This window comes from Podarcis tiliguerta, assembly GCF_965153285.1.
Source record: "Podarcis tiliguerta genome assembly, chromosome: 5".
NCBI classification, from domain to species: Eukaryota; Metazoa; Chordata; class Lepidosauria; order Squamata; family Lacertidae; genus Podarcis; species Podarcis tiliguerta.
Window position 1 is genome coordinate 29,551,494 of NC_139538.1, and position 23,512 is coordinate 29,575,005.

At 46.0% G+C, this 23,512-nt stretch overlaps 1 protein-coding gene across 1 annotated transcript; it reads left to right on the forward strand.

Moving 5' to 3' along the window:
• On the forward strand, positions 1–23,174 carry AP1S3 (adaptor related protein complex 1 subunit sigma 3). The gene is made up of 5 exons (XM_083443055.1): positions 1–123; positions 13,070–13,248; positions 15,925–16,033; positions 18,853–18,990; positions 22,707–23,174. The coding sequence occupies exons 1-5, from the start codon at positions 121–123 to the stop codon at positions 22,740–22,742; spliced, it is 465 nt and encodes a 154-aa protein (XP_083299181.1). The 5' UTR covers positions 1–120; the 3' UTR covers positions 22,743–23,174.
• Positions 23,175–23,512: the final 338 nt, after the last annotated feature.

Sequence of the window (23,512 nt, forward strand, 5' to 3'; positions counted from 1 at the left end):
TATGGGAAAGCAGGGCGAGCGGCTGGGAGTTCACCTGTGCCTGCGGGGGGGAGGGGGGAAGACCCGCACAGGGCACGGGGCTTGGAGCCACCCGGGGTGGGGAGCGGCTCTCTGGCAGCCATGGTGAGTACCCCCGAGGGGGAGCGCGGGGTTGGTTGGGCTGACACAGCTCCGAGGCTCCGGGGAGCCGGGAGGAGGAACTACCTGCTGGCGCCAGGTGAAGCAGCCTCCGCGCAGGAGAGAGGCAGGTCGGGCAAGGCTCGCCCTTGAAAAGCGCACAGAACACCTGCTGGCCTTTTCCTGCTCCTTTTTTTTTGCAAGGAAACGGCAACAGGACGCAAAGTTTGCAGGAGTTGATGGGTCGATCGGTTGCCCAGGGGGCTTTTCTCTCTTTCTGGGCTTGAACCGGCTATTATAGAGTTAATCGACCCCCCCCCTTTCCGCGTTTTTTCCCTTGCGCGGGTATTGAACGCGCTCTCTCTCCCCTTTTGACATTGCAAGAGAGGAGAGGGCAGGAGTTGGGTGGCGCATATCTTCCCCCACCTGTTGCTGGTTCAGGGTCAAGGGGGCGGGGAAATAAGAGCCAAGTGCTGTAGGAACCGGGACCACCGCACCCAGTTTCTGTGTTCAAGCCCAGCCCCCATTCCCTTCCACTCAATTCGATGGAGGGATGTTGGGAACAAACTTTGCTGGAGCAGTGGTCAACACAAGGTAAAGAGACCCCTGACCATTAGGTCCAGTCTTGACTGACTTGACTGACTCTGGGGTTGCAGCGCTCATCTCACTTTATGGGCCAAGGGAGCCGGTGTACAGCTTCCGAGTCATGTGACCAGCATGACTAAGCCGCTTCTGGAGAACCAGAGCAGCGCACGGAAACGCCGTTTACCTTCCCGCTGGAGCGGTACCTATTTATCTACTTGCACTTGGACATGCTTTCAAACTGCTAGGTTGGCAGGAGCAGGGACCGAGCAACAGGAGCTCACCCTGTTGCAGGGATTCGAACCACCAAGCTTCTGATTGGCAAGTCCTAGGCTCTGTGGTTTAACCCACAGCGCCACCCGTGTCCCTTAAATAAATCACCTGGAGCGCTGTCAACAATAGGGGAACGAAACCTGGTTTAAACTTGCCCCAAAGAACTAAAACAATCAAGTGCCACTTGGAAGTTGTGCAAGGGGTATATCAGGCTAGGGCTGCCAGCTTTTAACAGCTGTGTAATAGGCAGGTTTCCATTGGGGCAGTCCCCCCTTCAGCTTTGAATGTACAGTGGTGCCTTGGGTTAAGAACTTAATTCGTTCCAGAGGTCCGTTCTTAACCTGAAACTGTTCTTAACCTGAAGCACCACTAATGGGGTCTCCCACTGCCGCTGCGCAGGTGGAGCACGATTTCTGTTCTCACCCTGAAGCAAAGTTCTTAACCTGAGGTACTATTTCTGGGTTAGTGGAGTCTGTAACCTGAAGCATCTGTAACCTGAAGCGTATGTAACCCGAGGCACCACTGTACAGGGATGGTGAAAGCTGTACCTGACAGGTTTCTGTCTATCATGCAGGGGAATGCCACACCTATGTTAGAAAAAAAGTTAGCAAAGGGTTTCTCCCCCCCCCCTCCAGCTAAGGTTTGGGTGGGTTATTTTATTCCCTTTGTACTTTGGGACACTAGAAACTGCTATATAAAGATACAGGAATTTATTGCAATAAAACTTCCCTGGTTGGGAGTGGGGTTAATTGGGAAGGTCTTATTTCACTATCTGGGTCTGGGAAATCATCACAGGTCAGAAAGGAACCTTCTTCTAGCTAGAAATGCCTCACAACCTCAAAGAGTTTTCTGACAGTGGTGCCGTGTGGCTTGTCTCACTGGCTCGAGACATCTACACCTGTCTGATTTGCATGCACCTTGGTGTGGTGGCTCCTCATTCACTCTGAGCTTCTGCTTGTGGTATGCTGTGGCCTGCACTTAACCCGCAGAGGGGATCCTTCAAAGTCTGGACCTCTGTGGCGATCCTCTGATTCCAGATGCAACCCTAATTCCACTTACCTGGGTCTGCCTTCTGAGCAGATGTGGTTTAGTTATCCGCTAAAACTAAAATCCATTTTGTCTGCGAAGGTTGGCGGGCAGAACTGGGCCAATGCATTAATACTGCTCAAGTAAAAGAGCTAATCTGTTGAGCAACGAATGAGGTGGCCAAGAGTTTAGGGTGCCTGACGACATTCCTGAGCTGAAATCAGGTTCCTCCTGGTTCCATTCTTAATGGGTGACCCCTTGGCCTATCTACTTCACTGCTATGTGTAGTACATTTCCTTTGGAGGCTTATTGTCAGGTGGATTTTGACCCTCGATTTGCATGTGGTTTCACTTGCCTCTCTCCCTCTCCCTTTTCATATTGACTTTGCTTTGTGTAGTTCAAACAGGCCCTTCAATTAATGGTAATGTGAGTAGTTTTATCTAAAATACCAAATCAACGGGAGGCTGGGTGGAGCCAACTTATTTGCTTTTCTAAATCAGCAGCCTGGTGATGGCTTTCCAAGAGATTTAATCCATGTACTTCTCTTCAGTCGTAGAACACCTGCTGTGTGTATAGAAGGCCCCAGGTCCCATCTCCTGGTCTGACCCCCAGTCTGAAATCATGGAATGCTAACAGCCAGCCAGAATACGGCAGCTTCCTACTTTTTCCTCTCTCACGGTTAGGGAGACAAGGCAATCACTTTCCTCTGGCTGCGAAGCTGCCTGATAGCAAGCCAGATCATTTGTTCATCTAGCTCAGTGCTTCTCAAACTTGTTGTTGAACTACAACTCCCATCATCCCTGACCACTGGTCCTGCCAGCTGGGGATGATGGGACTTGTAGTCCAACAACAGCTGGGAATACTCTATACCAGGGCTAGGCAAACTCGACACTCCAGATGTTTTGGGACTACAATTCCCATCATCTTTGACCACTGGTCCTGCTAGCTAGGGATTATGGGAGTTGTAGTCCCATCTGAAGGGCCGAGTTTGCCTAGGCCTGCTCTATACATCTGTCCTTCCAGATGTTGCTGGACTCCTTATCCCTGACCATCAGCTCTGCTGTTGATGGGGCTGAGTGGAGAAGTAGTCCAACAAGTTCTTGAGGGCCACAGCTTCTCCATCCCTGGTGGGTACCGATTGGCAGCAGCTCTACAAGGCCTCAAGCAGCAGTATCTCTCTACTTGGAGATGTCAGCAATTGAACTCAGGACCTTCTGTGTGTTTCACCACTGAACAATGGGCCCTCTCTGCTGTTACATGTAGGCCTGAAGTCCCAAAGTGGTGTCTCTCCCAGTTTTTGGCTTTTGTGTGGTTTGGTTGGGGGGACACTTGGCTGTTTGGTCCTTGTGGGGTTTTGTTTGGGGGGCATGTATAGGTATGTTTCTTGTTGCTTTTTCAAGTGTGTGTGGGACGGTCTAAGCATCATCCATTTGTTCTTCTGTGAAATGGGTATTTTTCTGGTGTCCATGACAGTTTCTTAGGTTTCCAGCTGTGCCCCATGGCCCAAAACTCTGCAGACCTTGGATGTAAATCAGATAGCAGTGGTTGTTGATGCAATTTGTGTGGGGAGGAAGACACCATCCTGCCTCACTAAGCTGCTTCTACCTTTCCTACTGCCGGGAATCACCCAGGGTTGTGTTTAAACTCTTTGCCACTGGGTGTTCCAGAAGTCCAGTGTGACTCCAGAATCTGTGACGGGTTAGCTGAGGCTAGAGGGGAGGATTTACAAAGAACCATATATTTATTTTCTGTATGCATCAACCCTGCTTATCCCATTAGTTGCGTTCTAAATGTTCCCCGTCCTTAAGTAGCTGCCAAAGATGTGGGGCAAAGCATTGTGTGATAAAATCGGGACATGGGCTACATTTTATGATGTGTTTTATGGCATGGAGAGCTAGTGTGGCAGAGTGATTAGACTGCCAGACTAGGACCTGGGAGGTAAAGGTAAAGGGACCCTGACCATTAGGTCCAGTCGTGACCGACTCTGGGGTTGTGGTGCTCATCTCGCTTTATAGGCCGAGGGAGCTGACGTACAGCTTCCAGGTCATGTGGCCAGCATGACTAAGCCGCTTCTGGTGAACCAGAGCAGCGCACGGAAAGGCCGTTTACCTTCCTGCCAGAGCGGTACCTATTTATCTACTTGCACTTTGACGTGTTTTCGAACTGCTAGGTGGGCAGGAGCAGGGACCAAGCAACGGGAGCTCACCCCGTCGCGGGGATTTGAACCGCCGACCTTCTGATCGGCAAGTAAGTCCTAGGCTCTGTGGTTAAACCCACAGCCCACCCGTGTCCTTAGGACCTGGGAGACCAGGGTTCAAATCCCCACTTAATTATGAAGCTCACTGGGTGACCTTGGGCCGGTCACAGCCTCTCAGCCTTGCTTACCTCACAGAAGAAGAAGAAGAGTTTGGATTTGATATCCCACCTTTCACTCCCCTTCAGGAGTCTCAAAGCGGCTAACATTCTCCTTTCCCTTCCTCCCCCACAACAAACACTCTGTGAGGTGAGTGGGGCTGAGAGACTTCACAGAAGTGTGACTGGCCCAAGGTCACTCAGCAGCTGCATGTGGAGGAGCAGAGACGCGAACCCGGTTCCCCAGATTACGTGACTACAGCTCTTAATCACTACACCACACTGGCTCACACAGGGCTGTTGTGGGAAATAACTGCAGAAGGGTGAGCCATGTGTGCCTCCTTGAGCTCATTAGGGGTGGGGCAAGGGGGTATAAATGCAATGCAATGCAATCAATCAATCAATCAATCAATCAATCAGTGTCATAGAGAGGGCATGGGGCCAGTGCTTTTTTTTCTGGGGGGGACGCAGGGGGACACATACCCTAAACATTTTGTGAATATTTGTACTCTTGTCCATTTACTGTCATTATTTTCCCCGATTTGAACTATAAAATGGTGATTTTTCTTGAGTCAAAATGAGAGTATCCCCTAAAAAATATTTAAAAGAAAAGAAGCACTGCATGGGGTTTTTGTCAAAAACAGCAGCCTTTGTGTTTTCCTGTCGTAAATGTGTACTCTCCTCCGAGAAGCACATATTTCTTGAGCGACTCCATACCTAAGCTAATATTTGAACCCAGGCCTTCCAGGTCCAGTTCAAACACATGGATTTCTCATTTCACCTGCTTATCTCTGGGCAACGTAGCACAATGCTTTGAGGAAAGTGAACTTGTAAGAAAGTTTCCTAAGACTTTGCTGATCACTGGTTGTTGCATAAAACATCAAAACAAAACATTTTCAAAAAAACCCCACTCACTTGAAACTATTGATGACTCAGATTGAAAGCTTCCAAACAACTGTGTGAAACTTTACAAACATATAGAAGAAGAAAGGTGGTCATGTTGGTCTGTAGGGAAGACTCACAAAGTCTATATAGCTTCAGTATACCTGAAGGAGCGTCTCCACCCCCATTGTTCAACCCGGACACTGAGGTCCAGCGCCAAGGGCCTTCTGGCGGTTCCCTCACTGTGAGAAGTGAAGTTACAGGGAACCAGGCAGAGGGCCTTCTTGGCAGTGGCGCCTACCATGTGGAACGCCCTCCCATAAGATGTCAAAGAAATAAACAACTATCAGATGTTTAGAAGACATCTGAAGGATGCCTTGTTTAGGGGAGTTTTTAATGACTGATGTTTTAATGTATTTTTAATCTTTTGTTGGAAGCCGCCCAGAGTGTCTGAGGAAACCCAGCCAGATGGGTGGGGTGTAAATAATAAATAATTATTATTATTATTATTATTATTATTATTATTATTATTATTATTATATTAGGGCAACCAAAATGTCACCAAAATAGTGTGAAAGCTTTCAAGTTTTGGGTGGCTTTGTGTGTTTTTTAATAGAACTCTTGATCTGGCTAGATGTTGACAGAATGCAAAGGTTAGGAGTGAGAAAAATGTGGTTGGTTTTAGTCAAGCTATCCATGTCTGCATCTGGGTAGATTTTAAGAAGGAGTGACAAGATGGGAGTGACAGGGAGGGGAGAATGAAGCACTTTGCCAGCCCTATGCTCAGCACTTCCCAAAGTGCCAGGCATGGGGCCTCCTGCACTGTGGTTCCCATGCGCCTGGCAGCCAGCTGGCTGACAGATGCTTGGGAATCTCTCACAAGGGATTTTGACAGGTGGGTGGGGCAAACCCTCTCAGGTGACCTCATAACAATGCCAAGTGGTTGACAGGTGGGTTGTCCTGTCCCCCTGTCAAGGTTGGCATATGAGGTAGGTCAAAGAAAACTTCCCCACCCCTGATCTAGCCTGATGAAAAGTTCTGGCGAACCCCAAAGCTTGCAGGCTATTTTGTGACACTTAGCTCATCCTAATAAAGGTTTTGTTCTAATGTGGACGTTGAAATTTTACAGACACGTAAACTTTTATTAAAGTAAAATAAATCAAAATGCGCATGTTGCCTTATAGAGCATTGACTCTTTTTGGAAAGGCAAGCCTCAGGGGAGACTAAAGCAATCCCAGACATTTTCTGGAGAGATGTGTCAAGAGATTTACAGTCAAACCTCCCTTTACGTAACCCTCTGGTTACGTAAACTTCGGGATGCACACTCAGCAAACCTGGAAGTATTTTACCGGGTTTTGCCATGCGTGCATGCACAGAAATGATAGACCCTCAGGTTGCGGCAACCTTGGGATCTGACCGGACCTCCTGAATGGACCCCATCTGCAACCAGAGGTACCACTGTATTTCCACTTGAGAGTGAGAACCATTGAACTTATTGGGAACTTGGTGCCAAGGAAGCATGCATAGGATCAGGTTGTTGGTTAAGCAATGTTTATATCCTCACGGTTATAAGAACATCAGAAGAACCTTGCAGGATCAGACCAATGACCTATCTAGTCCAGCATCCTGTTCTCACAGTGGCTGACCTGTGGGAAGCTCACAAGCACTCCCGCATTGTCCCGTGATGAGAAATTCTGATATTCAGAGGCATGCTGCCTATGACAGTGGAAACAGAATATAGTTATTGTGGCCACAGATAGCCACAGGTATCCTTATTCTTTTGTCTATAGAGCCATCCCTGCATCATGTGGGAGTAATGTGCATAGTTTAATTTTCTCCAAACTGTTCATAATGTATACATGTCATTCATAGTTGCCCTTACTCTCATTTTCCCCACCCCTAAACTAATATTCCCCCCCCCCCAAAAAAAACCTCCAAACGTTTCCTCACAAGCAGTTCCAGCCTCACGGTTATTTTGGTCGCCCATCTCTGTTTTTCCAGTGTTTCTCAAACTTGGATCCCCAGCTGTTGTTGGACTACAACTCCCATCATCCCTGACCACTGGTCTTGCCAGCTATGGATGATGGAAGTTGTAGTCCACCAACACTGTGTAGAAGTGTCTTTTTGTATCAGGCTCCATCCTCAGACCTTAGTCAACCAAGGAGAGGAGAAAAATCAGGCCTCCTCCTCGTCCTGTTTGCTCACAGCACCAGGTAGTCAGTGGTACAGAACATGGAGATTTGTCTTAATATAAATTTCATTTAGGGAAAGGCTGGAGAAAACCCTTTTGGTCTGCCTGCTTGATAATTCACAGTTTTATATTAGGTAGTTGTTTGCTCTTTTACATACCAGCTGCCTGCCCTTTGATTATTCAAATAAATTTAGATTGACAAGAAGACATGGCCCTTTAGCTCCAGGGTACATGCAATCTCTGCAGAAGAGATTACAGAACAGGAACATACCGTAATAGGGGGGGGAAAGGTGTATGTGTGGCAGCAGGAGAGATGGAAGGACAGCTTAACCCTGTTGAATAAAACAGTTCCTGCTAGGTAGTGCGATACAGCAATGGCAGTCTGTATATAATGTAGTTGCAATGATCTGATCCTCTGTTATCAGGAACAATTTATTATCTGAATTTACTGTGTACTTGGATCATTATGGCTCTTTTATTTTAAAACCCCTCTAATATATCAAAGCATATGTTCATTTGCCTGTTGTTCTTGATTTTGCTTTGCTAACTTCTGTCTTCCTGTCGATGCAGACGACATACAGTCCCCCCTCGTCCCTGGGCCCTGTGTGAGGTTTTGCTGCCAGCCAAATGGCTTCTTTGCTTTTCTCAAGGGTTTTGCAGCATTTAGCATGACCTTCCCTGGAAGGGAGCCACATGCCTTGCTATATCCCAGCTGTTGATTCCCCTTGCGTGTACCCAGTTTCCACGGGAATGTTGTGCTCTTCTCCATTGCTTGTCCTCCACTCTGTCATGGAAACATTATCTAATAAAAAAATTATTCTGTTACTGAGCCTGGCTCTTTTTGAGGAGGCCCAAATTATGCACCAGATCAGCCAGTGAAGGTGGGTTGGGTAGGAGAGGAAGGTCAGACTTTGCAGGTAGGCAAGAGCTTTTTAAAAAAGCAAATATGATATATGTGAAGCGGTAGCCGGAATCCAGAGGGTTCCAGGTGCTCACCCAAAGTTGTGTCTCTGTTGGGAAATGAAGGCACAGTGGAGGCCTTTAAGAAATATGGCTTATTTTACATACATTTAGACCTAGAGACTTTCATGGAGGGGGTGCAGAACATTACACCCCCAAATTTGCCAGGCGCCAGGAGCATTTTGCACCTGGTTATCGGCCACTTGTTAACAAGTGAAAATACCCAGGAGCTAAAATGGTGCCTGATGCCTGATGCCTCTACCGTCTGGAGGTGCATGCCTGGGTATCCTTGGATCTTATCTGTTTCCACACACTAACAACGCATCCTGTAGAACTCTATCTGTTATATTTTATCTGCGCAATCAGAATGAATTTCAGGAACCAGTTGTTTTGAAGGATTTATTTTGCACTCACTGTGTTTCTAGCGCTGGGTTTTAAATCCATGTTCACAATGCTGCATATGTATCTTGCACTTTGATATAAAATACTATCTGATACAGGGACGCAGGTGGCGCTGTGGGTAAAACCTCAGCGCCTAGGACTTGCCGATCGCATGGTGGGCGGTTTGAATCCCCGCGGCGGGGTGCGCTCCCGTCGTTCGGTCCCAGCGCCTGCCAACCTAGCAGTTCGAAAGCACCTCCGGGTGGAAGTAGATAAATAGGGACCGCTTACCAGCGGGAAGGTAAACGGCGTTCCGTGTGCTGCACTGGCTCACCAGATGCAGCTTGTCATGCTGGCCACGTGACCCGGAAGTGTCTGCGGACAGCGCTGGCTCCCGGCCTCTAGAGTGAGATGAGCGCACAACCCTAGAGTCTGGCAAGACTGGCCCGAATGGGCAGGGGTACCTTTACCCTTTACCTTACTATCTGATACGTTGCTTCTCAATTTGGCTTCATGCTGATTGGGGTCCTTATGAGCTGTTCCAAATGCATCTCTAGCTAAGGTGTGAACAGTTGTGTGTAACGTCAGACAATCCCCACTGTCAGCACTAACGAAAACTAATCTGACACTAGCGAAGTTGCACTGATTTGAGCAGCTGGGTAGGGGAAACTGTGAAACACACTAAAAACGCACACATCTCCACTGTGCTCTAAGGCGCTGATGTGAGCACACTCCTGTAGATCAAGATTCTTCAAAGCTGTGAGCCTGGCAAACCTATATCTCTCTGATATAGGTATGCCAGTTTCCTTTGCCTCTTCACTCCCTTCTTGCTATTTCCTTAAGCCCCTGCTTTGGTGTGTGTTGTCCTGATTTAAGCTTCATTCAGACATAAAGATCAACTCTGATGTTGTTGTTATAAGAACATGCTGTGGTGAGCTTCAGACTTTCCTGTCCCCCCCCCCCCTTTTACATACAAGGGGGAGAAGAGCTGAGACTTCCACTTGCAGTTTGGACAAAAGCACAAAAACTACAAACAAATGCAGGAAACCGTGGTTTGCGCAAACTATGGACTCGGCTAGATTGGTAAAGAAAAGGCTTTTTATATGCATTATAACACTGTGACACCAGATGGCGCAGTGGAGTTCCGTTTTGGCCAACACAAGTTCTCATACAAAGTTTAAAATGTGTTTAACTGAAACGCTTCTTTGCTGTGTCTAAGTAGGAAAGCCTGTGTTTAAGTAGGAAACCAGGAAACCACAGTTTGCTCCTGGAGTGATATCCTGGCTTGTTAACAACTGTTGCCTGTGAAAATGGAAGTTTCCTTTGTTTGGACATAATGGAAAACTGATGCTTGTTACAAATCCCAGATGGAAGCTTTCGTTCTCTTCCCCTCCCAGGAGAGGCTCACTGTAGTGCATTCTCATTACAACACATGGCTTCCAAGCCCTCTTCAGGCATTAATACAGTTTCTTAAATTAATATGCAAGGGGGATTTTGAGGATAAGTGCACTGGTTCTTGCTGCCCTTGTCACCGTTCCACTGACCTATTCAGGCCTCCTTCTTCTTCTCTTGCCATGACTGCTGGTCTTGACCCTATGCTCTAGGAGGGTTTCCATAGCTATTGACTCTTTCACTTCAACCTACAAAGTCAGAATGTTGGCGATCATTCTAAGGCTGGCCACTTCCCCCAGCAGATGGAATGCTTCTGAAAATCTTACGCTGCTGAATGTGGGGCTGGAAAAATATAAAAATAACTTGTCGCGTAGCAGGGATAACAAAATTCTAGTCCTGCCTTTAGAGCTTGCTGATGTGCTGCTTGTACTAATAATGTGAAATGATCTGGAGAAAAAAATAGTGTTAACAGCAACAACAAAAACCTTGAATTTTTTGCTGCCCTGGTGGCTTTACTATAAGTAGCTGCTGTGTGTCTCCCATGGCAACAAGTGTCTCTTATGCTCTCTTCCTCCTCTCACCACCCACCTTTCATATACACAGCATATTGCAAGCAGATAGCGTTACTTCTGTTTCAGAGACGCAAGGTGAAGTATCCTGTGTAGCTGGATGAGCAATCTGACTGAGAGCCAGGAGCCCAAATTAATTTTGACGACTGTTACTTAATTAAGCCACTTGTATCTCCCTTTTAATTATGTCACTGTGATGCACGCTAGGAGAGGGAACAGGAAAGCACACTGTGTTCTCTTGTTAGCTGCTTTGAACCTTTCCTCTTGGACCACGCATCGATCGCCTCAGGCTGAGAAATATTGTCGAACGGACGAGATGTCACTGAACCCAAAGTGACTCAGTTCTTTAAATCAACAGAAACTTTTGCTCGGCGGCACAATACAAACTGAAGACCGCCAAGAACTCTTGAGGCCTATGCTACTGGTGTCTTTGAACTCGGGACTGAGCGGAAGATAGACAGGGATTTATGGGTATCTGCAGTAGATCAGGAAGCAGGAAGTGAGCACACCCTCTTCAGATGGGCTTCCTGTTATATGTACCTACAGTAATTCTGTCTGTCTTTCTGAAAAGCTGAGAAAATCTCAAGTCATGTGCTTTGTTCATTTTAGAATCATAGAATCATAGAGTTGGAAGAGACCACAAGGGCCATCGAGTCCAACCCCCTGCCAAGCAGGAAACACCATCAGAGCACTCTTGACATATGGTTGTCAAGCCTCTGCTTAAAGACCTCCAAAGAAGGAGACTCCACCACACTCCTTGGCAGCAAATTCCACTGTCGAACAGCTCTTACTGTCAGGAAGTTCTTCCTAATGTTTAGGTGGAATCTTCTTTCTTGCTCCGTGTCTGCTTCTCTGGAGCAGCAGAAAACAACCTTTCTCCCTCCTCTATGTGTCATCCTTTTATATATTTGAACATGGCTATCATATCACCCCTTAACCTCCTCTTCTCCAGGCTAAACATGCCCAGCTCCCTTAGCCGTTCCTCACAATCTTGGAGCAGATTGTGACCTTTGTCATTATTAGACTTGGCCCACTTGGTTATTTCCATAAACTACACCCACTTGTCTTGTCCCTGGTGTTGTATGTGATACAGAGTGGGAGACAGGTAAACTTACAGCCTTCACTTCAATATAAACCGCATGGAAACACATTTCAAAAGGTTTGTTGTCACCTGCCGTCATAAGGACATTTGGTGATTGATGGGTGGCCCACAGAGCTTGTGGAGATAAGGATCCAGCCTGCCAGGTTGGAAGAGTTTCCCATTCTTGGAATAAAATCTACATTAGGGATGGGGAACCTATGATCCTCCAGCTGTTGTTGTTGGACAACAACTCCCATCATTGCCATTGACTGTGTTGGCGAGCAAATGTAAGTTGCAGTCTGACAGAGGGCCACAGGTTCCCATTCCTGGTTAATGTCATGTAGCAGCCAGTGTCTCCGCTTAGCCATGAAACCTATTGCATGACCTTGAGCCAGTCACAATCAACTTAACTCCAAAGTGTTTTGGTAAGTGGACAATCCCAATGTATAACACACAGACCTTTTTGCAAGCAGAAAAGGGATTAACAGATACAAAATATTTGCTGTTTTTTTGTACATAATTATGCTGGGTCATGACTTGGGAAGTCATGCAAGATATGTTGCTCTTGGAGAAGAAAGTGGCACCGTCCGTAGTGCTAAATGTATATTAAATAAAATGCATTCAATGAAATCTCGAATCCTGCAACTTTAGGTGGCCCACCCCACTCTGACTGAGGTGTGTTCTGAACAATCCTGTTCAAAATCTGACGTCATCTTTTGATAACTGCAGTGTTTGCATTGGGGGTATTTGGGTTTATCCAGATAGGTGTGTTCAGCAGTCACAGGTATGCATTGTTTTTCTGTTCTTTTATAGTGGTGTTTGGTTACTGCAGGCATGAACCTGATAAATAAGGCCATTGCAGGATCTTCGCCTACAGCCTGTATAAAAAAAACAGCACAGTTGGTTACATGGGAAAACGATAAGCTGAAGATCTTTTGAAGGACTACTGACATGGCCCTGACTGGAAGCAACCAAATGTAGCTGAACTTGCACAACACATGACAATTGCTTGTTTAAAAGTTCAGGAAGACAGCTAGTTGCGTTTGGTTAAAGTACGCAATCTCTGCTATGATTTAGCATTACACGTCAACCAGCCCAGGGCAACCCTAGGTTCTCTTGAAACCATTATTATTCATCATTTCCTGAACTTTAAGTGTTTTCCTTGATAACAGGGCAGATATTTTCACTCAAATGCAGTTTCCTTAATGCAAGTTGTGTTGGTCTTTGTCTCAATATTACCCCAAATGGTTTTCTTTACTCTAGATGCAGTTTATACTGCTCTTCAGCCGGCAAGGGAAATTAAGACTCCAGAAATGGTTTATTACACTGCCTGAAAAAGAGAAGAAAAAGATCACCCGAGAAATTGTGCAGATTATTTTGTCTCGCAACCAGAAAATGAGCAGTTTTGTTGACTGGAAAGACCTCAAGCTTGTTTACAAAAGGTGTGAGTAGTTTTACAAGTTGGCTTTTTACACAAAGCATGTCGCTTCACATGGAAGCAGCACAAAGTAACAACAAAACAAAATCAATCTAGTTTGCGTTGGCGGAGTGAACTGACAAACAAGAGGAACACCATTCAAAATGTCTGTAGTACTTACCACTAGTAGGAAAGAAAAAGAAAGAAGGCAGCAGGCATGATCTCTTGAAGGAAGCCTGTGCCCAGTGAATTCCACTAATTCCTGTCATAAGAAACATGGCATGCTTGTTTATATCAAATGATTAAGGTTTTACACTGGGGGGGGGGGGGATATTTTTCAGCCCAGAAGCCACTGTCCATTCTGGGCAACCTTCTGGGGGGCTGCATGCCAATGGATGGGACCAGAGGCAGAAGTTGATAATGGAGCAATAAATGTAAATATGTTAGGCTAGTTTCTATGCAAACTCTCACACACCTCTGTCCTGCACCCAGGCAAGCAAAAGGCACAATCGGGATTTCAAGGACACATTCCAGCCATGCAGAAACACTTGAGGGTGCAAAGTAGGGCTGGGGAGGCGTGTGGTTTGGGAGAGAAGAGTCCTAAGGGCCAGAGAAAGAGGTCTGGAGGGCTGCATCCCAGTTATAGTTCTAATTTTAAGGAGCATTATTCAAGATAGTGGGGGTGGCAGATGCATCAAGGGAATGAAGTATTAAACAGGAAATTGAAGCTGGAGCCAAATAATTTGGCTAGAGGAGGTGCATTGACATCCTCTGGCAGGATGACCCAGGGAGGGGGTCCCAAGGGCCAGATTTTAAAAAAGGCCACATTTTGCACCCGGGCCTCGGGTCCCCCCCCCTCCTGCTTTACATCACTTAATTGGAGCCAGCATTTGAGATGAGGAATGAACATGGAGAGCACCTCCCTGAGATAATAAAATCTACTGATGTGCCTTTTAAATGAATGGACATCAAGAGTTGCCATTAAGTGCTGGACTCGCAATGATTTTCATGGGATGCCAGTGCATTGATCTTCTTCTGTATTGTTCCACTGGGTATTTCTGAATGCTGGAGGCTGTCCCAGTTTTAAAGGAAAGTACAGAAATGTTCAAACTTTCTGAAGCTGCCTTTCTGAACATAGTGTGTGAAAGAACGTTTGGAAGATCATAGCTTGGCGAAACCTTGAAGGCGATATAAGACCATTGTTGCTTGTGGCTATAAAACAGATCAATCCCCTTCATATGTTAGGGCCAAAGTAACAGGTTTTTGGTAAACACAGTTTTTTGCCCTGTGTTGCTTGTGTTTCCCTTTCTAATTCGGGGGTTGGGGGTGGGATGAAGACTGAGGAAACTGTTGTTTATTCTCTGGTGTTTATTCTCCAGCAGTGGGATGGGGGGTGGTGGTTGAATTTGTCAGGGTGATTGTGCAGAAAAAGACAAGTTAAACGCACTCCTAAATGGACCTGATCCATGAACACCCCTCCTCCATATGCTATTTTGAAAGGGAAAACCAGACCCACAAGGAAAAGGACATATTTAATATAATTTGGAGTTTGGTCCTCAGTATGGAGCACTACAAAAACGTATAAAGGTTTTGTGTCTGTATTGTGTAATGCAGCAGGGTGGACAATAGGCCCAGGGCCAAATCAGCTCTCTAGCCTCTCTGCCCTACCGTCAGGACTTGGCCCAGGCTGCATCCCTCACTGACCCTGCTGGGCACCTTCCTCTAGCTATTCTGCCTGGCTGGAATGTGTCCTTGAACCGTGATCACTCTTGCTTGCAGAATGGAAAATAGAGAGTAGTGTTGTCCGGCCTTTCCTACTTTTGCCACACCCACCACTGACATGTGGCCCTCAGAAGGCCCACCCCCATGAGGCAATGTGGCCCTTGAATTAAAAAATGTTCCCCTTCCCTCCTATAACGGGATAGAAAATCCGTACGTCAGTGCTTGTAACAAGGGGGAAATGTTTTTCTGTGACACAGCCTTCAGTTCTTTCAACAGCTGTTGTCTGTATCCAGGCTTAAGGTCATAGAAAAGATGTGTGAGGAGCAGAGCTCCCCTCCCCCCGCAAAAAAAAATGTTTAGGGGTACTCTCATTTCCCTACTCATATTGAAATACTGCCCACAATGAGGCCAAACTTTGATTCACAAAATGTTTAGGGGTTTGCGTACCCCTGCATCCCCCCCCCCCAGGAAAACAAAGCACTGGTGAGAACAGTCATGAGGCTGTGTGGGCAAGTTGCACCCCAGCATCTATATGCACAGTGACCATTACTCCCTTCCACCTGTGCCTTTGAGAAAAGGAGAAGATATAATACCTGGCCTGTATGAAAGCGTAACAAAAAGGAACACAATTATAATAGCATCAGATGCAGAGCTGTGAGAGATTTATGTGATAAAAAGCAAGCTTTTATTTCCGATTCCATTATCATTACTTCTGATTATTGCACCCAAAACTGCCCACGTTTGCATATCTGAAATGATATTCATCCTGTCATTTTCATTAGTGCTGGCAAGGAAGTCAGATGGATTTATATGAAAGGCCTAATTAATTAAGGGCTATTCTCCTTGCTTTTGAGATAAATTGTCTCATTATGTGAAAAAGCAACCGGGGGAAAAAATATTTCAGGGTAACTGACCGTGTAAAGAGCGTGAATATTAATGCTGATAGGTCTCAATATATTTTCATATTTTTAAATTTCAGGTACGCTAGTTTATATTTCTGCTGTGCAGTTGAAGAGCAGGATAACGAACTCTTGACCCTAGAAGTTGTCCATCGTTATGTAGAGCTACTGGATAGATATTTTGGCAATGTAAGTTTACTAGGTTTTCCCCAGAAACACCTGGCTCCGCTTGTTTTCCTTGTCAGATATTTGTTGAGTGTTGTCTGTTGTGTCTTCTGTCCACAGAAATAACTCTAAATTCCCTGCAAGGTTTGTTTGTGTTTTGTTTTTAGAATAACAGGTTTGGGCCATTTTCTGTAAAGATACTCTGTTTCAACTGAAAAGAGTTATTTGGGGGGAAAACTTTCCTATGAAAACAACCACCACAACCTCTGGAGGGCCACAGGTCCTCTTTGCCTTCCCTAAAAGATTACCGTATTTTTCGCCCTATAGGACGCACCGGCCCATAGGAAGCACGGGTCTCCCCGCCGTCAGCCTCCAAACCACGTTGGGAGACAGCAGGATGGCGCGCTGCACCTCCCCGCTATCCCCCGAGCTTGTGGGGCTGGCGGTGGGGCTCTCCTGAAGCCTGGAGACCGACCCCTCTCGCTCTCCAGGCTTCAGTGAAAGGCTGCATTCGCCCCATAGGACGCACACAAATTTCCCCTTCATTTTTGGAGGGGAAAAAGTGCGTCCTATAGGGCGAAAAATACGGTAAGTCTGAAGCATAGGAAGCCCAGTGATTCTCAACCTGCTGTTTTTCTTGGACAGAGACAACCTGGTCACAGTTATCTGTGCTCTGGTAATCTCTAGAGCATTGACTACTGCAGGGCTTTTAATGTAGGGCTGCATTGGAGCTTTCTACAGTTTCATTGTGCCTTTATATTGGAACTCACTTTTCCGTTTCATTGAGAAAGGTGGGAGAGAAATCCACACAATAATTTAATGCATAAATAGTGAGAGGCTCCTGTTAATTAGGAAGGATCTTTCATTCCACAGACCGCCTCTTTTGCAGTAATAAAATCCGCCAACAGCTGAGAAACATCCCACTCCAGCTTTCTGGTACTGCAAAGCCACCTCCAGGGCTGTTTGCCCCTCCCCCCCGCTATTGCCTGTCTGTAGGCTGATTATTTTCCTCTCTGGTCCTCCACGTACAAATAAGGCTAAGCCTTTATAAAAGTCAGAGCAGGAGGAGAGAGCAAAAACAGCGGAGAGCATAAATGGAGATAAATGGTCAACTGAGGAAAGTTCACGCTGTGACATCTGGGGCTGGGTGAAGCTGTTTTTAATTGGAAGACATGATTAGTGGAAATGCTAAAACAACTTGGAAATCGCCAAGAAAGACAAATGTGTCACAGAAAAAATGGTGAGCGCTAATAAATACGACACTTAAAAAAAAAAAATCAGGTACACATGCACAACAAAAAGGGACGCGGGTGGCGCTGTGGGTAAAAGCCTCAGCGCCTAGGACTTGCCGATTGAAAGGTCGGCAGTTCGAATCCCCACGGCAGGGTGCGCTCCCGTCATTCGGTCCCAGCGCCTGCCAACCTAGCAGTTCGAAAGCACCCCTGGGTGCAAGTAAATAAATAGGGACCGATTACTAGCGGGAAGGTAAACGGCGTTCCGTGTGCTGTGCTGGCTCGCCAGATGCAGCTTGTCACGCTGGCCACGTGACCCGAAAGTGTCTGCGGACAGCGCTGGCCCCCGGCCTCTAGAGTGAGATGAGCGCACAACCCTAGAGTCTGTCAAGACTGGCCCGTACGGGCAGGGGTACCTTTACCTTTACCTTTATACACATGCACAACAGTGAGTTTTGGAGTAAAAATTAATTCTGGCTTTCGTGCACAGGGTGCACTTTGTTTAGTACATGATGACTATGACACCCCACAACTGCTTTTGCATGGTATCGTCCATGCCCGTCTACAATAGTTTGGCTGTCTTCCCCTGCAATAGCTTCTCCTCACCCAGTACTTAAAGAGCCTCTGTGGTGTAGTGGTTAAAATACAATACCAGGACCTGGGAAACTAGGCTTCAAACCCCAACTCAGCTCATGAGATGATTTTGAGCCAGTCACTGTCTCTCAGCCCACAGGTATATGAGTTGGAAAGCGAGGGCAAACCATGTACAGTGGTACCTTGGTTGTTGAATAGCTTGGCTCCTGAACAAATTGGCCCCCAAGTACTGCAACACCAGAAGTGAGTCTTCCAGTTTGCGAACATTTTTCTGAAGCCGAACATCCGACATGGGTTCTGCGGCTTCTGATTGAGTGCAGGAAGCCTCCTGCAGCCAATTGGAAGCCGAGCCTTGGTTTTCAAATGGTTCCGGGAGACGAAGGGAATCCTGGAACGGATTAAGTTTGACAACCAGGGTACCACTGGATGCCACTTTGAGTACCATGGAGGGGATGTGGGATAGAAGTCACTTAGTGAGTGGCAGAGGAGCTTGAAAATCAGTTTGGGCCATCAATGGGGTAAACCGTTCTGGGAAATCTAACTGAATAAATGCACCAGGCATTTTTGGAGCATTGCAATGCCTGAGGTGCCAGAGTATGATGAAGTCAGTTTAATATATAGGTATGGCATTGTTTTCGTCTAACCCAGGGTTTCCCAAACTTGAGTCTTCAGCTGTTTTGGATTACAGTTCCCATCATCCCTGACCACTGGTCCTGCCAGCTAGGGATGATGGGAGTTGTAGTCCAACAACAGCTGGGGACCCATGTTTGGGAAACCCTGATTTAACCCTACAACAAAACTGATTGAAGAATAATGCAAGCATCAAGGGATGCTGCCTCACCTTTGAAATATTATCATGTTGAAACCTCCTTAATGCTTTCAGTCCTGTGTCTCCATTGTTCTCTGCCTGCCACCAGGGTGCACACACAGAACAGGTTTTTGATGAGGCTGTGCACATAACCACACTCAATGCCATAATAAGTGTGCCTGAATATTTCTCTCTGCAATCCTTACCAGGTGTGTGAACTGGATATTATTTTCAATTTTGAAAAGGCGTACTTTATTCTTGATGAGTTTCTGATGGGAGGGGAAATTCAAGAGACTTCCAAAAAATCTGCAGTGAAAGCTATAGAAGATGCTGATATGTTACAAGAGGTAAGAAGAGGTAAGAGAGGTATGAGAGAAGCTAAATCCAGGTTTCTCTCCCTCTCTTGTTATTTTATTTTTACTCTTGATGCCCAGTTTGGCTCAAGTTTTATTGCTTGGGCTGTAGGTCACAACCAAATGAAGTCTACAAATGCCAGGTGAATGGAACAAGGCAGACCACAAAAATGTACAAAGATACAAACAAACAAAACCCCCATTAAAATATAATATCCTAAAAACAGCCTTTCCTAACCTGGTTCCTCCAGACGTTGTTGGACTCCCCCACTCCCATCTGTCCCAGCCAGTGTGACCAATGGTTAGGGATGATGCACAATGTAGTCTAACACCTGGAAGAAACTAGGTTGGTGAAAACCGATTTAAACAATCTTCACTGTAAATATTCATTCATACAGTGTAAACTTGATTCCCCCCCCCCCCCCTGGTGCAGGTACAAATGACGTAAACCTTCCAATAATGTGCTTGATTTTATTTGCTAATAAATGTTCTGCTGTCTAAGTCAAAAGTCAAAGAGCATTAGGAGGTGCGTGTTTTACAGCCTATTTTATCCATGTTCACTGAGAAATCTCATGGAGTTCAGTGGACTTATTCTTAAGTAAATGTCCTTTGGTATTCTGGTGTAAGTAGCAGCTTAACTCTTGCAAATTATAAATAGCAGACTGGTGGGCAAATAGATGACTGTTGCTGTGTGATTTCCCACCCGCATTTGGCATTCTATAAACCCTGGCTCGAACTATTCAGAAGCTCTTTGTGTTGGTTGTTTTTTCTTATAGAAAAAGTGACCATCAGTTACACCGTTTGCTGAATCCTTGATGGAATGTTCATTTCAGCCCTTTTAGTGTCTAAAAAGTGCTTGGCTATTTTTATTGATTTATTTTGCGCAGCAAAGCGGAAGCATAAATGGTCTGCCTGCTAGCTTCAAAACCAGCAGAGCTGTCTGCGGCAACCCCAGTTTTGGGCCAAAAACAGACCTTGCGGTAAATCCCCCTTTGAAAGACAGTAGGGGAGGCATAGGCAAACTCGGCCCTCCAGATGTTTTGGGACTGCAATTCCCATCATCCCTGACCACCGGTCCTGTTAGCTAGGGAGTTGTAGTCCCAAAACATCTGGAAGGCCGAGTTTGCCTATGCCTGGAATAGGGCCTGTTATTCAAAAGCCTTGTGGGAGTGCTGCTCCTTCTTTGAAAGTCAGATATGGCGGACATGAACGGAAAGTGCCATGAATAAATTAATGCTAAGGGAGATGTTTTTGGCACCTTTGCTCTGGTCAAGCTGGTTATAGACAATAAGCCAGCGGTATTCATGTGCCATAGAGTGAATATCACTGGAATAAGCTAGCTGTGGTAATTGCAACTGCTGGCTGTGCAAAATAGGCAGAGAGAGCACAATCCAGAACATATTACTAATTCCTAAGGACCTGTTCACACACTAAAGTTCCTGCCCATCAGAGTGGCTGGCCTTCCCAGGCAATGCATTTTGTGTGGATGGAAGTAAAAAGGGATCTAAATGTGTAATCCTGGGACATAAAAATGTAAGAACCACCTGTGGGATCAGGCCAGTGGGCCATCTAGTCCAGTATTCTGTTTGCACAGTAGCCAGCCAGATGCCTGTGGAAGGCCTGCAAACGAAACCTGAGTGCCACAACATTCACCCCTTCTATGGTTTTCAGCAACTGGTATTCAGAAGCATACTGCCTCTGGAAGCAGTAGAGCATATCCAGCTACCTTTGTAGCCACTGATAGCCCTTATCCACCATGAGTTTGTCTAATGCTTCTAAAAAAAAGCCATCCAAGTTGGTGGTCATCACTTCCTCTAAAGGTAAAGGGACCCCTGACCATTAGGTCCAGTCATGGCCGACTCTGGAGTTGTGGCGCTCATCTCGCTTTATTGGCTGAGGGAGCCGGCGTACAGCTTCAGGGTCATGTGGCCAGCACGACTAAGCCGATTTTGGTGAACCAGAGCAGCACATGGAAACACCGTTTACCTTCCCGCCGGAGCGGTACCTATTTATCTACTTGCACTTTGACGTGCTTTTGAACTGCTAGGTTGGCAGGAGCAGGGACCGAGCAACGGGAGCTCACCCCGTGGTGGGGATTCGAACCGCTGACCTTCTGATTGGCAAGTCCCAGGCTCTGTGGTTTAATCCACAGCGCCACCCATGTCCCTCATCACTTCCTCTAGTTGGGAGCAAATTCCATAGCATAGGTATGACCTGGGTGAAGAAGTGCGGTCAAACCTTGGTTCCTGAAGGCCTCTCTTACCGTACCATACGTTTCAGCTCCCAAACGCTGAAAACCCAGAAGTAACTGTTCTGGTTTTCGAATGATTTTTGGAAGCTGAATGGCTTCCGGGGAGTTTTCTTCTTTTTTCTTGATTGACTTTGACGACCGCCCTTTGATCCTCGGTTGTCAAACGTTTCGGAAGTTGAATGGTCTTCTGGAACGGATTATGTTCGACAACTAAGGTTTGACTGTACTTTCTGCTGGCAGCCATATTCATTGGACCTCCATGAGTTCTGGTGTTACGAGACAGGGAGGGGGAAAACCATGGATACTTTTATACAAAAGTCCCAAATTGTGTAAGCTTTCCTTAGGTTGGTTGCTGCATCTGTTTGATCATTTTGGTTGGGCAAAATGCCCGTCTCTTGGACTGGGATATCTTTGAACCCTCAGCCAACATGATACCAGGAGTTGGTGGGAACTGTATCCATGACTCTATGGATAGTGTGTCACATTTATCCCTGAGGGCATGTATCCAAAGAAACTCAGGATGCCTCATGGGGGAAATGTCTTCTGTGCGATTCAGCCCTGTGTGGTGGGAATCAATGTAAATGTAGCACATAGGACAGTAAAATGGGTCTCAGACACACTTCAGGGCAGGGGTCAGCAAACTTACCGCGCCTTGGGCTGGTGTCTCCAGTGCCGATCACGCGGAGGGCGGGGGAGTGCGTGCCTATACCCGTGCGCACATGCTATTTCCGGCGCACTTCTGGGTCAGAGAAGCACCGGAAATAGCTTGTGCACATGGGCCTCCTCTGACCCAGATGTGCACTGGAAATAATGCTTGCGCATGCACAAATAATGCACATGCGCACAAGCTATTTCCAGTGCTCCTCTGACCCGGAAGTGGGAAGCCGCGCAGCGCCACGCCGCTAAGCGGGCGGCGGCAGCGGGGGTCGCCTCGGGCCGGATAAATGGGTCCCTTGGGTCTTAACTGGCCCGCGGGCCTTAGTTTGGGGACCCCTGCTTTAGGGTTTTAGGATTTATTTATATATAACTCCTCCCAAATAGATAGATATCTCACACATACATGGAGTTTTGGATGTTTTTTATTATATAGGAAAAAATGACTTAGGACTTTAGTACAAGCAGCTGAAAAAAGATGGAACTAGATTAGACTATTGTAAACGGATCGAGCAACACTTAACTGGGCCAAATACACCTCCCTGTGATTTTTGAACCCTTGGCTTGATGGACAGCCCACCTGGCTAGGAAACTAAGCTGGAGAGGGGAATTAGTCTACTTATGCAAGTATTCATACAAATTCTGTTAATGATCTCCAATTAGCTTCGCAAATTAGCTGCAGTGCTCTAGATGTTCATCATTTACAAAGCACCTCTTGGTACCGAAGCAATTTCCTTGCTGTCACATTATCGTCTATGCGTAATTTTAATAACTGAGTTAATAGCTTAATTGTTCTTTGTTGCAGACAATGGAAGAATATATGAGCAAGCCTGCCTTCTAACTAGAACCTACATAAACAGAAAACGAGGCTGCATACCAATGGTATATGCAAAAACCTGCCTGCTCCTGGATTTTATTTAACAATGAACCCCTCCCACCTCAAACCCTCCTGAAGGGGGCTGTCTATGCAATAGTCAAGATGAAGGTCAGCCACAATAGCACAAACATGTATTCTATTTTATATGAGCATGATAGTAAACTTTCTTGGCTGTCCTGATTGAATGTTTGTTTTTATGGCAGTTTTTAGCTACCTGCCTTTCACTTCCAAGGAACAGATACTAGAACTCTTAAAGGATATATTTATATGACTTTGGGTCAATTTTTGACCAATTCAGTGTAATTTTGTAAAATAATAATAATAATGAACCAACCAAAAACATTTATTTTGAATGTGGTCATTTTTCTTGGATTAATAATAACCATTTTGCAAAAATGTTGAAGTGTTGATGGAATCTCATTTTCGGATTGCTCTGAAAGCAGGCTTCAGTGCTGGATTTACGTATAAGCTAAACAAGCTATAGCTTAGGGCCCCACTCTCTTGGGAGCCCCCCCCCCCAATTTCACTATTAATATACTTCTAAATTGTATTTCAGTTCAACAATTACCTCGATAAAATACATATCTTGTTATGTGCAAATGGCTTTAGATACCTATTAGGTCCATAAATTACCATATATTCAACACAAAAAACAGTGACAATTTGTTGTTGACAAAGGACAGGTGAACATATAAAGGACCCCATTACATTCAGTAGCTTAGGGTCTCATCAAA

Bases quoted from the DNA above. Each gene is read 5' to 3' on its own strand.
- AP1S3 (XM_083443055.1), top strand. The intron at 13,249-15,924 runs GTGTGAGTAGTT...TTTAAATTTCAG, and splicing joins CTCAAGCTTGTTTACAAAAG to GTACGCTAGTTTATATTTCT. The intron at 16,034-18,852 runs GTAAGTTTACTA...AATCCTTACCAG, and splicing joins TGGATAGATATTTTGGCAAT to GTGTGTGAACTGGATATTAT.